Source organism: Camelus ferus, chromosome 7 (assembly GCF_009834535.1).
Source record: "Camelus ferus isolate YT-003-E chromosome 7, BCGSAC_Cfer_1.0, whole genome shotgun sequence".
NCBI classification, from domain to species: domain Eukaryota; kingdom Metazoa; phylum Chordata; class Mammalia; order Artiodactyla; family Camelidae; genus Camelus; species Camelus ferus.
The window spans coordinates 37,031,317-37,048,462 of record NC_045702.1 but is presented as its reverse complement, the minus strand read 5'-3'; the positions used below and the strand labels follow the sequence as shown (position 1 = coordinate 37,048,462).

General features: G+C 35.0%; 1 protein-coding gene across 4 annotated transcripts in view; it reads left to right on the top strand.

Moving 5' to 3' along the window:
• SEPTIN7 (septin 7) overlaps positions 1–9,908 on the top strand; it is a 97,926-nt gene extending 88,018 nt beyond the window's left edge. For 2 of the 4 annotated variants that reach the window (XM_032483720.1, XM_032483721.1), the window contains exons 12-15: positions 2,443–2,463; positions 5,151–5,286; positions 7,700–7,839; positions 8,848–9,908. In XM_032483720.1, coding sequence (XP_032339611.1) covers positions 2,443–2,463; positions 5,151–5,286; positions 7,700–7,839; positions 8,848–8,887 — 337 coding nt within the window. In that variant the 3' untranslated portion in view covers positions 8,888–9,908. The remainder of the gene's footprint in view (positions 1–2,442; positions 2,464–5,150; positions 5,287–7,699; positions 7,840–8,847) is intronic. The other 2 variants (XM_032483722.1, XM_032483723.1) reach the window with 1 other exon arrangement.
• The last annotated feature ends 7,238 nt before the right edge of the window (positions 9,909–17,146 follow it).

Genomic DNA, 17,146 nt, shown 5'->3' with positions numbered 1-17,146 from the left:
CTTAAAACAAGATTTAGACATCACATTGTATATCTTAAACTTAGACAATATTGTATGTCAATTATATGTTAATAAAGCTAGGGGAAAAAAACAAGATTTAGATTATATGGTTAAAATCTTAAAAATCACTGAGCTTGTCTCATCAAATGCTGATTTGTTTCAAGTCTGGAGTCTGGAATAGTGAGCACTATTCTTTGTTCAGCTATTACCTGTGTTGGGCAAAGAAGATACCAAGTCATCTGTTTACCTCAGGAAGAATGAATCTTGCCCACCTCTGTCTGGAGGTTGGAGGGTGTTAGAAGTAACAGAAAGTGAGGTCAACTTCTGAATTAAAAAGGATTCAACAAGGGGTTGTAAAGGAATGGGGAGAAGAATTAACCATATCCAGATTGTAGATGTCTTAAAAGAAAGTGATCCCCAATAAGGGAGTTTTACAAATTGAAGGTTTGTGGCAGCCCTGCGTTAAGCTAGTCTGTCTATGCCGTTTTTCCACCAGCATTTGCTTCCTTCATGTCTCTCTGCTACATCTTGGTGATTCTTGGAATGTTTCACACTTTTTTATTATTATTTGTTATGTTGATATGTAATCAGTGATCTTTATTCCTGCTATGACTTACTGAAGGCTCAAATGATGGTTCCCAATTTTTAGTGATAAAGTATTTTTTGATTGATATATACATTTTTTAGACATAATACTATTGCACATCTAATAGACTACAGTATAGTGTAAACATAACTTTTACATACACTAGGAAGCCAAAAAATCTATGTGACTCAGTTTATTTCTGTATTTACTTCCCTTTATTGAGGTAGCCTAGAATCAAACCTGCAATATCTCTGAGGTATGCCTGAACTTAAAATCACATTTGATTGGTGACTCTCTGAATAGTTTTCTATCATTGACACCTGTTATGACAGTTAATATCTTGCTCTAAGTTGGTGTACACACTATTGCCTCTTTCCCAAAGGTTAATTTATTACTGTTTTCTATAACCTTCATCTGTAGTCTTGGGAAAACTTTGTAGATAACTAAATTCTTAGAAATGACTGAAAATACAGGTTTCCGAAGGCTAATCCTCAGAACGCTTGGTATATGACACAGTTTCATTGATCTGAAATTTTCCAAAGTTTTTCAAGAAATAAATTTATTCAGTTATATCTTTTACTCTTTGTTCATATGTCCTTTCATGAAAATATGATGATAGTATTGTTATATTTATATTTGGTTTTAAATTTTAACACTCTCACTTTGTAAAATAAAATGTTGGTAACTATTGTTTTCCAGAATGTTTGGAAATTTTTGTTGCTCTTTGAAGTCCTTTACTTAAATGAAATTCCTTTGGAAAATTTTGTATGAAAATTGCTACATGTCTGTATACATAGTGACCTATGAACCACTGAAGCAAAAGTATGTAAATGTACTTGCTTAATGTATTCTTCAGCAAAGACCACACATAATTTATATGAAATGTGGTTGTCTTTCCATTGCACTCAAAATGTGGGTCATGTAACACAACCACAATAGAACCTTACTAAGACAGCCTTAAGTGTGATCCTTGCTGTGATTTATTATTGGTTACATGGAAAGAGTAAGTCACCTGGTGGCTTTTAGGAACTATAGCCTCTTAAAGAGATCCCTAGAAGGAACTAAGTTATATCTTTGGAGACTTAATGTGATATTCAGGTTATGTTGCAGTCTTCTTAAAGAAAATCTGTTACCAGGTCTTTTCATTTCTTTGAGTTGCTTTAAATTTTTCTGACAAGTGTAAGTTTATAAGTTTAGCATAGCTATATGCATGAAGAAGAGTTTCCATTAAAAAGCAAGCAGGCAATGATATAATTTAAGTGGTTTTTCCAGACATCTAATAAAAAAAGTTTCATTTGAAAGAAAAAAATATGACAACAAAAAGTGATCCTTTTCCCTGTATTTTCCACATTATAAATAAAATTTTGTGTTTTCTAAATGTCACTTTAATAAAGATGACCAAAAGTGGGTGCTAATTTATTTAAAAATTCGATTTGAAAGATTGTTTTGACTGGTGAGAGGCTTCAAAAAATTCATTTTAGATATGTGTGAGCATTTTCTTATAATACTGGAATATCACTTCATTTAGTCAGGAGTAAAGTATTTTTACAAGGCTGAAAAACTTAATGTGAAATATTGCAAATTTCTCTGAAAGTACACATATTTAAATAGCTTTAGAAATTTGAGCAGGCTGTCAGACGATAACTTTACAACATATTTATTTTCATAATGATTTGGTGTAGGGATTGCTGACGGAATTTTGGAAAAGAAATTAACTAACTTTAACAAATTTTGCCGTAAACTTTTGTTTTGGGGCACATATCTTTATTGTGAAATCTGTGAATTTGCCTTTAATTGCTGCTTTTAGTATGGTTTACTTTGAGTGTGCTAAGTCTCTGTATTTTTTGTTCTTTTAGATATGACACAGTTGAAGGCATGTAAGTGGTTAATTTGTTTTTCCAAAGACATAAGCAATTTTAGTATGTAAAAATTTTCAATATTTAAATTTTGAATTTAAAAGCAAATTTCAGAACATCATAGCATGTTCCTCTATAGGCTTCTACTTTCCCCCAAGAGTTATTTAAATAATAATCTAGATCACCGTGTTTACTCTTGATAAGGTAGTTAACCTTTTCATGTGCAGATTATACTATGAATTCTTTACATTCAAATGAATTGCCTTCTTCCCCTCAAGGGTGAAATTAAATGAGCATTTTATAGATAGGTTTTATACGTTATATAGTAACATAATAATATAGGTTATATAAGGATTATGTATTTAACTGTAAAATCACAGTTCTACCTAAATTCTAATTTATTTTTAAGCTCTAGTTTTCATTTATAATTTATTTAATATAGTTACAATGTATTTATTTAATATATTTTCAAATCCCAACAATATTGTTGGATAATCTGAATTGTTTAAACATGTATATTCAGTTACTTAAGACTGCCAATTCAAAAATCATTATTAGAGGGTTTTTTTTTTTCCCCTCTAGAGCTTTACAGTGTTTTGGGGGCTGGTAGAAGTGCGTTTTATAGAAATCAGGCAAACACTTTGAACCCTCTCACCGGAAAAATACTACATGAACACACACCACACACACACACACACACACACACACACACACACACACACACGCACATTTGGTATGTCCTTTCAGGGCATTCATTGACACTGCCCAAGAGATCTGAGGCCCCTATATTAAAAACACCTGCCATAATGTTGAAAAGTGTATTAATATGTAGGGCCTTTTTGGCTTTTAATGAAATAATGATATTTACACTTAAAAATTTATTTTCAGTTGACCTCACTTTTCTAATGTAGGTTGTTCTTCTAAATTAATGTTTGGTTTAGTTTCATTTTCAGAACTTCTGATTAATTGTTTAATTGTTAAAACATACTGTAGGTTTGTTAAGTTTTCTTTTGGTGAAGGAATATCCTTTAGTTAAATAACATTTTATTCTAACTTAGATTAATTGCAAAAATGAAGAATCTTGATCACAATAGTCTCACATCATTGTCGTTCCTTTTTTGCTAAGAAAAATCAGTAGCCAGTGTTCTGTCCTGTTGCTTGTTTAATATTTTCCATCTTACTCTCTTGTCCTCCTGCTTGGTAGGGAAGAAGAGTGCTGTAATAGTTAGAAATATTCAGCCTTGTTAGGAGAGACGTCACCATAATCAGAGTGTGTCAAATCAGGATTAAAGTGACTAGCTTTGAAGTTATGGGTGAAATACAACGCCTCATTTTGTTTTTAAGCCCTGATTTAACTTACTGCTTTATTGAGATAAAATTCACCAATTTAAAATGTACAATTAAATGGTCAAGGCCTGTTTTTGTGGAGGTAAAATAAACACATTTTATCAACCAAGTCAGAAAAAGGGCCTGCGTCTTTTAAGTTGTTCAAGTATATTGAATAGTTTTCAGAGATCCTTAAAGCCGCAGAGCCCACTTTTCTTTCCTCCCTGGGGCAGTAGTAGGTTACTGATACTTTGGCATTCTCTTGTGTCTATAAATATATTAGCCTTAACATAAAGCTCATTTGTAATACTTTTCACCATGAAAATTTTGGACAAAATTGTGCATAGATTTGAGCCTGTGGACTTTAATGTTAGTGGAGTGAACTACTTTTATTTATGCTTGTATCTATTTTCTGGCATTTCAGAAATGTCAGGATATTTATTTTCTTCTGATTCATATTCTCTCTCTCTCTCTCTCTCTCTCTCTCTCTCTCTCTCTCTCTCTCTCTCCCCCCCTCCCTCCCTCTCCCTCTCTTTCTCTCTCTCTCTCTCTCTCTCTCACATCTATGTATGTGTTATCACGGACCATCTTTGAAAATCAAGACTGAAATATTTGAGTTAGGTGGAATGAATTTTTCAAGAGCATTGACATCACAGTGAACTAGAAATACTCTGCTTGCCTAAATGAGGAGTGTTCTAAGTATCGCCTGATAGTTTTTTCCAGCGTATCAATTTGGTTAACCAAAATAGGTTTGAATTATTGTTAATTAATTGTGTGATTGTGATGTCAGTAGTTGTCTAAAAGAATAGATTATAACACTTGGAAAATTGCAGAACTAAAAATATTTTACATATGTTAACTTCAATAACTCAGTAACTTTTCACATAAAATTTTGTTTGAAGTACAAAATTAAGTAATTTTCTTCTCGTTTCCATTCTGTAAATGTATTTAGGGAATGTTCCCTTTCCAGTTTCCTTCTACAGTTTATTTTATGTGTTATCTTTGATTTGATATGCGTTAGATTTAGAGAAGCATCCCACTAATAGTCACCTTTGGTAGGTCTGTTTTTGTATTTACAGAAATTTTCAAGTTTAGATACGAAACTTCATGGGAAGACGTTCTAGATTACAAATATTTATAAATTTTAAAAGTTTCTAAAGAGTTTATAACATGTTTATGCATAAAACTTCAAGTCTGTGTTCCGTGTCATTTAATGTGGTATCAGAATAATTGAAAAATTATTTTGAAACATATTTTCAAAAACCAGAGGGCAAAGAATTTAGTAATGGCATCCAGCATCTCTGTTTTCATCACTGTTTCAGAGTTTCATATTATACTTTTTTTTTAAGATGTTTAATGATTATCATTAACGTTCATAACAGGAGCCCTCTCGCACAAATGGAAGAAGAAAGAAGGGAGCATGTAGCTAAGATGAAGAAGATGGAGATGGAGATGGAGCAGGTGTTTGAGATGAAGGTCAAAGAAAAAGTTCAAAAACTGAAGGACTCTGAAGCTGAGGTAATCAACCTAATATTTCTGCCTTTTATAGACACGATATTCCTTTTTAAAATAATATCTTTAATAAAATTCATAATAAAACCTTTCTATAGATATTTTTAAAATTTAATATAATACACTAATATAATAAAATGGAGATGTAAAAGCAAACATTATGTTTATAATAAGATAGTATATGTTTTAATATGTGTTGGATACAAGTATACTTGTTAGGAAGACATAAGATACTTACAATGAATTGTTAGCTATAATAGGCAAGTTATAAGAAATGAAATTATAAGCCATTCCATACAGTCAATATAAGAAAAGTACAGATCAGAGTTTTGGGTGGATGTAAGAATTAAAACTAGTGTTAGAATAATAATAGAAGGCCAGATTTATTTGCATATGAATGAAGAAGAAAGAAAGGTAAACTAAGGACATGCCAGAATAAATTACAAGCAAAGAGGAGAAATTGAAGGAGTGTGTTTTTTTTTTGTAAATGAGTTGGGCCTTATTTGTAATATTGTGTCAAAGAAATTCCCACTGTTAAAAAAAATCAGGTAGGATAGTGACAAAGCAGTCAGTAAGCTGATCAGCTACCCTGGAATCCCTGTAGATGCTGAGGCATATATTTAATTTCTGTTAATTAAAAAGATCTTGAAGACATATCCTTCAGTAAGTGACAAGAAAAAAAAAGATGAGGGGAAAAAAGCCACTAACATAGAAATCTATAGAGTAAGTAGTTGACTTGATGTCTGAGAACAGTGGAAGAAACTATTTCACTGCCAGAAATACTAATGTGTTTGATTATTTGGCACTATCATACAACTACCGGTTGTTTTGTAAATGTAATAATATATAGACTTTTCTAAGTAGTATTGCCTTTCCAAAATCTGAAAAAATTCTGAATTGTGAAACACATCTAACCCCAAGGGCTTCTAGGAAGTGAGGATTGTAACCTATACTTTTAACTCTACATGCAGTTAACACAAAAGATACATGTAAGTGACAGAAATGTTCAGGTAAAGAATGAGGAACCCTGTGACCTACTGCCCAGCTTTAAAAATAAGACATCGTCAGTTTATTTGAGGCCCCTATGTACCTCTCCGTTTTTGTCTCCCTCTCTTTCCTTCTCAGAGGTAACTGTTCTGAATTGTGTGTATATGATTCCTTTGCGTTTTTTTTAATAACTAAAGGTATTCCCAGTTCCTATTTTCTGATATCTTCTTAGTAACTTGTTGCTATCATCAGGAAGATGTTACCTCAAATTTGACTCATGTTTGCTTAAATATATCTTGGATGGTGTTGTTTTGTAGTAACGGCATGAAATATTTGAAACAGGAATGAATGTGAAGTCACTTTTTGTGGGTTTACAAATTAGGAAAACACATTTTATACAAAATTATATTATAATCCAAATTCAAGATGCTAACTCAGTGATGTAATATAATCTTTAATAGAACATAATTCCTGGACATCTGAAGATTTTTAACAGCTCTTAGTTATTCAGTGTAGTTAGATTTTATCTGTTTTTTTTTTTTTTTGAGGGGGAGGGTTCTTTTTCTTTTTCCTTTTTTTATTTTTTGCTGTGATTGTTTTCCTCAGAAATTGACTGACTAGTGCCTAGATGAAATTATCTGATAAAACATTAGATGAGCTCTTTGTTTCTGCAGTTACTTTGCATGAGTGTTTCCACCTCTAAGCCAGCATTCTTTACATCACTAATTCTCAACATAGGAGGAACCAGTTGCTTTAGAATCACTGGAGCTTGTTGAAAATGTGGATTTCTAGACCTAACACTCAGAGATTCTAATTCAGTATGTCTGGGTTAAGGTCCTGGATTCTGTATTTTTGCCAAGCATTCAGGTGATTTGTATGAAGACTGACATTTGAGAGCCACTGCTTTTTAAGAATCAGTGGACCTTACTGTGATCTTACAACTCTTAGGTCCTTACCTATCTGCTTTCTTTCCGCTTATCTCAGCTTTCTGAATTTGGAATTAGGAGATAGATTCAAATCCTGGTTCTGCCACTTTCTAGCTAATGATCTTGGACAAGTGACTTAAACTCTGCAACTGTTTGCTCATCTGTAATAGTGGGAGCAGTGGTGTCTTCCCTTCCCAACTTCCTACATGTATGATAATGGGTGATGAGTAAGGAAAAATGAGGTAAGATAGAGTGTGCCCATTATAAAGTGCTACACGACTGTAGCTTATTGCACTCTTTTTTTCCCTATTACCCGAGATTATTCTCTTGGGTCACTGGCCTTTTGGGTGGTAAGTCCTACAGGAAGAGATGGTGCTTTCCAGGTAGTATTCTGAATTTATAACTAAGAATTCAGTGCTCACGCTGTTAACATTAGGATGCCTGGGTGGAATGTACTTCTGCTCCTGATTTCTCAGTTTTATTTTATATATTGTGTTATGATTTAGCTCCAACGGCGCCATGAGCAAATGAAAAAGAATTTGGAAGCACAGCACAAAGAATTAGAGGAAAAACGTCGTCAGTTTGAAGATGAGAAAGCAAACTGGGAAGCCCAGCAACGTATCTTAGAACAGCAGAACTCTTCAAGGTAACTAATATCAAATTCCCAAGAAATGTATGTATTAATATTTTAAAGAATTATTTTCCTATTTATTTAAAAAACACTAAAATAACATTTTAAAAGACATCACCCATTAACACACATTCCTGAGCACAAATCATTTTCCTCGATGAATATTTTATATATGGATGCAATCTATCTACTATAATAGTATTTTTTTCACTGTAAACATTTTCCATGACTTAACAATCTTCATAATTATAATTTAATAGCTTCATAACATTCTCTTCAGTTGACTCACCATAATCAGTTGCTTACCTCTTTCTGCCAATTGTTGGACATAATGGTTGTGTTTAACTTTTGGCAAGCATAGAGAACACTGCTACAAAGGTCTTTTATATGTTTTTAATGCGTTGAATTATTTCATTAAGGTAAAATTTTAGATATTTAATTCCTAATATAGCTAATCATTACTTGCTCTTGATTTATACAGAAATCAATAATATTTGTACTTTGGTTTTCTTCTTTTTCTAATTCGTCCCACTTAAAACTGAAAAGTTGTACCCCTGTAAAGGTTTTACAGTTTAGCCTTACTGCTAAACATATTAAAGATTAGACATTTGTTCTATAACACTATCCTATTCACTTTCTTCCCAAGGAAGAGGAAAATATATCTGTAAAAGCAAAGCAGTTCAGTAAAAGCAAATGGCAATAGGAGAAAAGGATATCTTAGTTGATGTCCGTTGATCATTTTTGATTTGCACTATTTCATTTAGGAAAAGTTGTTCTTATGTATTAAAAATGGGTTTTTGCCATATTTTTTACTATTTGTCCTGGAATATTTGACTGTCCAAGAAAATAATATAGACTAGCATTGTCCTTATTGTTCACTTCTAAATCTTCTAATTTTTAAATGTAAAAGTAGTGTTTGAAAATCCAACACAGTTGTAGTTGGGTTAGCTATTACTACCATGTGTTGTCTATAATATTTATGAAGTGATCACTCATTTTGATTATTTTCCTTTAATCATTTAGGACCTTGGAAAAGAACAAGAAGAAAGGGAAGATCTTTTAAACCCTCTATTGACCACCAGTTACGTATTAGTTGCCAATATGCCAGCTTGGACATCAGTGTTTGTTGGATCCGTTTGACCAATTTGCACCAGTTTTATCCTTAATGATGGATTTAACAGCATGACAAAAATTATTATTTTTTTTTGTTCTTGATGGAGATTAAGATGCCTTGAATTGTCTAGGGTGTTGTGTACTTAGAAACTAACAGCTCTAAGTACCTTTCCTATATTTTCTTTTCTTTTTTTATTAAACAGATGTCTTCAATTTAATGCAAGAAAACATTTTACTGTTGTACAATCATGTTCTGGTGGTTTGATTGTTTACAAGATATTCCAAAATAAAAGGACTCTGGAAGGTTTTCATTGAGGATAAATTGCCATAATATGATGCAAGCTATGCTTCTTTATGATAATTATAATACAAAGGTTCCATTCAATGCAGCATATACAATAATGTAATTTAGTCTAACACAGTTGACCCTATTTTTTGACACTTCCATTGTTTAAAAATACACATGGAAAAAAAAAACCTATATGCTTACAATGCACCTAGAGCTTTTTTATAACAACCTTTTTTTGTTTGTTTGTTTTGGATTCTTTAAATATATATTATTCTCATTTAGTGCCCTCTTTAGCCAGAATCTCATTACTGCTTCATTTTTGTAATAACATTTAATTTAGGTATTTTCCATATATTGGCCCTGCTAAAATAGAATATAGCATCTTTCATATGGTAGGAACCAACAAGGAAACTTTCCTTTAATTCCCTTTTTACACTTTATGGTAAGTAGCAGGGGGGAAAATGCATTTATAGATCATTTCTAGGCAAAATTGTGAAGCTAACGACCAACCTATTTCTACCTATGTGCAGTCTCTTTATTTTACTAGAGATGGGAATCATGGCCTCTTGAAAAGAAAAAAAGTCACCATTCTGCATTTAGCTGTATTCATATATTGCATTTCTGTATTTTTTTGTTTGTATTGTAAAAAAAAATTCACATAATAAACAATGTTGTGATGTAATAGAGTGTGGGGTCTTAAATATTCTGCAGTTGAAATACAAGACTAGAATATGTTTGGGAATAAGCTTTTCAACTTGAACTTGCCTCCTCCATGATTGTAACTCTTTTTCTTGCATGTTTGTTTCATTTAGAATGCATTGTGCTGATTTTCTAATTTATAGGATGTTGTATCTCTATAATCCTTACTATCTCCTATTAACATATTATTTCTCTAGCAATGAATTTAACTCCCTTGGTGAACTCTTTTAAGTCCTTGGAGAAGTTTTTAACTAGAAAGAAAGTAGTATAATTTCTTTTCACTAAGGTCAATGATATAGATTTTAACATAATGCTTTATGGTATTTTAAGTATAATTAATTCAACCCAGTTTGTTACATTGAAAAGTTTCACTGTATCTGTTACTTTTTAAAATTAATGCAGAAGGAAGGAATTGATAATTCTGAATAGCCAATCTTTTTGTTTACATAGAGGCTGAAGGAGTTAAATAAATCAGTATGCTTGAAAGATCCTTGTTGCTTTTCAAAGATATATAGATATAAAGTATAAAACATATTAGGAAAATTATTCATTTTATAGAATATTGACTTTATATAAAAGTTCACCTGGGGGTGCTGCTTTTAAAGCAGATCTCATGAGGCATTAGAAACATGATTTAAGAATATTGCAGTAGGGGAAGATAGCTCAAGTGGTAGAATGCATGCTTAGCATGCACGAGGTCCTAGGTTCAATCCTCAGTATCTCCACTTAAAAGAATGAAAATTAAACTTAATTATCCCCTACCAAAAAAAAAAAAAACCTAAAAAAATCGTACATATATATATATACACACACACGCACTTTTTTTTTTCTTTTAAAGAATACTGCAGTAAACATTTATCCTTCTTTGATGGCTGTCACTAGTTAAAGATTGTCTTGGAAAAGTTTTGTTAATCTAAAAATGCTTTGTGCTGTTGGAGGATATAATATGGTGCTAATGGCTTTTTTAAAAATTGACTTTTATTCCAAGACCAGGATTAGATATTCAGGAGTAATTGTAAGTTAATATGCAGTGGCTTTTGGTCTGTTTTGGTTCTTGTGTTAAAAGAGATTGTGTTAACATCCCTAATTAGAAAGGTTTGGTTTTAGGAAGAACGACCTACTGAATTTGGAGAATGCAAAATGAGAACGTTGATGTTGACCACCTGTCTAACTGGTAAGTACTGCTGCTTCTAGCAGCAGGTTCTCACGGGAGCCATTTAAACATTCTGTGCATTGTGGTAACTTTGTAAAGTCATTTTTATTCTTCACCTAGTGAAAACTTGCAGAGGTGTTTATCCGTGCCATGCCTAAGGTTTTATCTGAATCTGATATAGTACCTGAACAGCTTGGCTGGGTCTTTTGATGGTTAGCTCCAGGCTTTTCGAGCAAGCATATCAAGGGCTTTTTAACTATATGGCCCGGCCTGTGGATTTTTGAGAACTGCTACATGGCTATTCACAATACATGTGACATTCAGGAAGGCATAAGGAAAGGCCAGCTTGTAAACAGCAAAACGGGCAATACTTAGTCTCCATTGTCAGAGGCATTATATAATTGAAGTAACTTATTAATCACTGTTCTTTCTTTCTAAGTGAAATTGACCCAAGTAAACACAAGTGAGCATCTTGGGCACCATGTGGCAGAGCTTTACTGCCACCTAGTGGAAATTAGATCCAATTGTTTTTTTTAATCAAGTTCACCAGAAACTGGGGAAATTGATAATAAATTGGACAAACGGCTTATCTCTATGTAGCTCAGGTTGTAATTTTGAAAGGTGAGGAAATACAGACTCCTGCTTCTCAGACTCATTAGCTTAGTGTCACATTACCACCTACACATCCTGACTCCTTGCCCCTTTCATATCTTTTATCCTCTTAGAGAAAGACCTAGGAATGTGGAGGTCAGGGTATAGAGGTGAGAAAAAAGATCTTGTTTTCTTATTAAAATATTTTTGAGCATGTATCCATAATTATAATTTATAATAAATTATATACATGTAATACTAGGTTAATGTGAACATTATGAAACAAAATTTTAAAGATTTAAAAAAAAAGTTTGGCACTCTTCCCAACCCCCAATGAATTACCTAACACACTCCACTTTGGAAGCCATCAATTTAGTATGGCGATAGGTAGTATGTAGATCATTATTATTCAGTTATTGTTGAATCCTCAAGAAACTCCTAGTGAATACTGCTATGGCATCCTGCTTGATGTAAAGGGATGCCACTCCAGTAAATTGAAATCCTTTCAAGTAAATAGCTCGCAAATGAAAATAAAAGTCCACATACTTCTTTCAGTATGTTTACCCTACCCTTTTTGTAATATAACCATTCATATACTAAACACTTACTGTGTTTCAGACAGTCAGCTGAATAGTGTATGTGCATTATTTTCATTTAATCTTTAATAGATACCAGTGTCTTTCTTTTACAGATGTGGAAACAGCTTTGTATATGATTAGTGACTTAACCAGTAGACAGACGGTAACTAGCAGAGCTGGAGTTCAACCCAGTCTTGGCAACACCAGGGCCTATGTGCTTCAGTCTTATGCTGTAGGACTCTGGTGTGTGCTAGAAAACACTGGACACACTAATCATCTAGATTCAAATCCCATCTCTCTGTAAATTAGGTAGTTACTTTTCCTTTCTGAATATTTGTTTCTTCAGCCATAAAATAGGACCCATGTATCCCTTACTGGTTCAGAGTGCAGATTACATTGTGATTGCACATGTGAAGGTGTCTGGACCTTGAGAAGGGTTATCCTTGAATTTAAAAAAAAAAAAAGTTTATTTAACTAGAACAAAAACAGTTCACACACATACATAACCACATATACACACGCCGCCCTGCCCTCCCCCTTGAATGTTGATGAATGTGGTGTGCCAGGGCCATGACAAACCAAGAGTATTTATTGCTTTTCTCCAGTTTTAGGTGATGATTCATTTTCAGCAACTTTGCATGGTGCCATGATAGGTCTCCAGACCTGCTTCACTGTAAACAGAACTTTTTGGAATTACTAAATGAAGTATGTATGTTTCAACAATAGGGTACACCATGGAAATAAGGTAATTTTTGTGAAGAGCAGGGTTTTTACAGTACTATTAATGGGAGTTATAAAATATGTCCTTCTTTGTAAGTAATGCTGAGATGGTTTATCAGTATTTCATCTCTGATGAAAACGTTGCTGCTTTTCAAGTAAACTTGGTTCCCATGATTTGGGATTAATCCATACAGTGTTCAAAGTTTAGTGTCAGCCATTTTCAACAGAAAATAGGGACTGACGATTTCCTGTGTTCTTTAGAAGACTTTCAAAGCTTCACAGGAAGAATGAAGACTATTCTTGGCCTGAACATTTGCCCCATGGGGTGCTGGGCCCAGCCAAACAGCATTGTATTAGCAAAGGAGGGTCAAGTGAAAGGAGACCTTGTTTTTTGCCAGGCTCTCAAAGGGTAGCCTGAAACCCTACTGGCCACCCAGAGCCATTTTAGATGCAGTGTTTGTGGACCTGCCGAAACCTAATGCCATTCAGTCTTTCTGAAATCCTTTGGGGTGGGGAGAGGGAGTTGCAGTTGACATCTCTGAGAATAGAGATCTGTGAGGACGCAGCATAAGGTGGGAGACTAACTGGGGGAGGTGGTAAGACACCGCCAACAAATGCCTATTTTTTGTTCTCTTTCTCTTCAAAGTGGGCCCTGATTAGCTTCCTACCTTCCAGGTGTGTTGCAAGGAATAGCGTTTCACCCTGGATATTTACAAGGAAACAGCAGACCACAGAAGACCTGTGAGTAGGGGGCTGGCTCTCACCCAAGTGTGGGGTACTGAACTAGGTCTAGCAGGGACTTACAACTTATTTCTCCTCATTTAATTCCGTTGTCTTTGAATTTCACTGGGCTCTTTCATATTTAAATGTATGCTCCACTGGACTGCAGGCACAGAAAAGTTCCCTGTGTTTTGGGAAAGCCAGTTATTTAAGCAATTTGGCAAATGATGGGTGAAGTGATGGGTGCCGTGCATGGACCCTGGAATTAATGTGAACTTTCTCCCCTTGTGTTTCAGAAGTCAAGGAATAAATATTTTTTCTGGGTGGGAGTAGGGGGAGCTGTCAGTTTTTTCCCCTAGGGATAAATCTCATGTGATTATACAAATATATGTTAGCATGGTTTACTTTTCAAGCAAACAAACAAAAACAACAATGTTGTAGTTAACATTTTAGGAACACAGTTACTTCTCTCAGACACCAAAATAAAGTCCTCCTTAGACCTGGTTACTGGGTAGAGGTGTAAGAAGCTTAAGGTGGCATTATCTTTCCCAAGCCTCTACTTCATTAGTGCTTAGACTTTATCCCTGGTAGTCATGTTTGGAGGATGGACTAGAGGCCACTGATGCAAGCTCACTTCTGTTAGCTGTTCACTCAGACGGGACTGACCCAGGTATAACCCATGTCCTAAAGAGGAAAAGAGCTTTCTCTCCAAGTTGTACTATGAGAACTGATGAATTCATCCTACTGAATGTGAACATTTCAAAAGTGTTCAAACTGGGGAGAATTCCTGTTTTTCAAGGGAGAGAAAACTCACTTGGAAATTGAAGCAAGGAAACAAAATCAGAGAAAAGTGCAGCAACAAGTGTTTGTTGAGTACCTCCTATATGCCAAATGCAGAGTTCACATAGATCCTCAGTTAAAGCTCAGTAGAATTCTGTGACATGGCCATTTTAACCCCTTATTAAAAACAAGGAGATTAGAATGGATAAAGAAGATGCGGTATATATATAGTCAATGGAATACTACTCAGCTACGAAGGAGAATGAAATAATGCCATTTGCAGCAACATGAATGGATCTGGAGATTATCATACTAAGTGAAGTAAGACAAAGAAAAATATATGATATCACTTACATGTGGAATCTTAAAAAGTGTTACAGATGAACTTATTTACAAAACAGACTCTCAGACATAGAAAACAAACTTACGCTTGCCAAAGGGGAAAAGTAGTGGTGGGGGAATAAATTAGGAGTTTAGGATTAACAGATGCACACTACTATATATAAAATAAACAAGGACCTACTGTATTGCATAGGGAACTACATTCAATATCTTGTAGTAACCTATAATGGAAAAGAATCTGAAAAAGACTATAAAAAACTGAATCACTTTGCCATAGACCTAAAACTAACATAGCATTATAAATCAACTATACTTCAATTTAAAAAAAGGAAAAGCAAAAAAATTTAAAAAACTAAAATTTCACTGTACAATTATATAATATTTGTATTATCCATTGCTGTATGCAAAGCAACAACTGCCCCCAACCTTAGTAACAGTAATTTAAACTGTAATAATAACATTTGTTATCTTAATTTCTGTAGGTCAGGAATTAACTGGATGGTTCTGGATGGGGGATGGCATTAAAGATGTTGGCTTGGGGCTATAGTCATCTGAGGGCTTGACTAGAGCTGGAGGGCCTGCTTACAATATGGCTCAGTCCAATCACTGGCAAGTTCATCTCAGGAGGCCTCAGTCCCTTACTACATGAAACTCTCTGTAGGGCTGCTTGAATGTCCTTGTGACACAGTGACTGATTTTCTCCCAGAACAAGTGATCCAAGAGAGAACAAGGTGTAAGCTACAATGTCTTTTATGACCTAGCCTTGGAAGTCACACAATGTCATTTCTGCAATATGCTTTTTATTGTTGATGCAGTTCAACCCTGTTCAATCTGGGAGACAGCTGTACAAAAGCTAGAGTACTAGGGGGCTGCTACCACAACATATTATCTATTTTCTGGTTAATAAACAGATTTTCATTTTTATAAACAATGCTGCAGTGAACATTTCTGTACACATCTTCTTGCCCAAATATGTGAGTTTCTGTAGGCTCATGTATCAGCATTGAACAGAGCCAACAAATCTGTGGCTTTTAGGTTCTTAAGCTTTTGTCAAGGTTTCTGGGAGGCATCATGCAGAATGTTCTATCCACCGCCCCCTCCCTACTCAGATCAGATGACCTCACAGGCCCGACCCACGGCCTTAGTTAACTCCAGGCTTACATCTTTCTCATTTCAATCAGAAAAGAGAGCAGGAGCTCTCTCCTTGCTTGAAAACTTGATAAAGCTCAGGGAAGAACTGCAATAGGCCCCCATAGGGTGGGTGGCACAGCTGTGGTCACAGGTAACCGCTGTGAGCCAGACCACAGCCCTGCTCGCCTACACACTTGTCTCCCCCTAAGGATTATGGGTAAGTGGGATACCAGCTTTGCAGCCAACCTAGGCCTTTGAATCAGCACCTACCCACACCCTACACTCCAGTTCTGGGACTTGGCCTGTGCTGGCTGGTGTGGAGCTCCACCTACCCTACAGCCTTCACACCCAGGCAGCCCCTGAACCGTGGCTCTCGTGAGACTGTCCCTCTTTCCCTCCCTCTGCTGCCTGCCCTGGGCCAGAGTTTACACTGGTTCCTACCCAATAGGCCATGGATGCACCCAAAGCCCACATCTCAGCAATTCCCTCCTCCCAGGGCTGTCTTCCTCTTGGTACGCCCAACATTGTCAAATACTTCCTCCCCATTCATAGATTTGTAATGAACTTTTTTTCTTCTAATTTTTATCTTGGCAAAATACTTTTTTCCTGATCCATTTTTGAGTCATTTGCAGCCCCATACCCCTTATATTGAATAGGTGTGTATTGCCTAGAAACAAGGAAATTCTAATAAAAGTAATCATCAAAATTTGATGAAATTTAATGAGCTCTTAATAAAACTTAAAAACTTTCAGACATCCTCTATCAGATCACTCGCAAGTTGATGTGAGGGGGCCTCAGTCCGTTGTTACATGGACCTGCTTGAGTGTCCTTATCTTCCAGTATATATTTGTGTGTTCATATTTATATATGTTATATTTTGTATTATGGCCCAAAGCTCCCAATTCTGGCTGCTGTGCTTGCATATTCCTTCAAATAAATTTAAAAGGGATCAACTCAGCATTCCTGGGCCTGGACCTCTTCAGCCCCAATAAACCCTGTGAGTTGATTGGATGGGATCAGGGGCCAGGTTGACACCTGAATCTAGGGTCCAGGCTCTCAGTTCACTTTTCACCATGTGGGGTGGATCCTTCCTTCCTTCCTTCCTACCTTCCCTCCCTCCCTCCCTCCCTTCCTTCCTTCTTTCCTCTCTCTTCTTCTCTCTCTCTCTCTCTCTGTTTTTCTTTCACTCCATCTGATCTCTGAGCA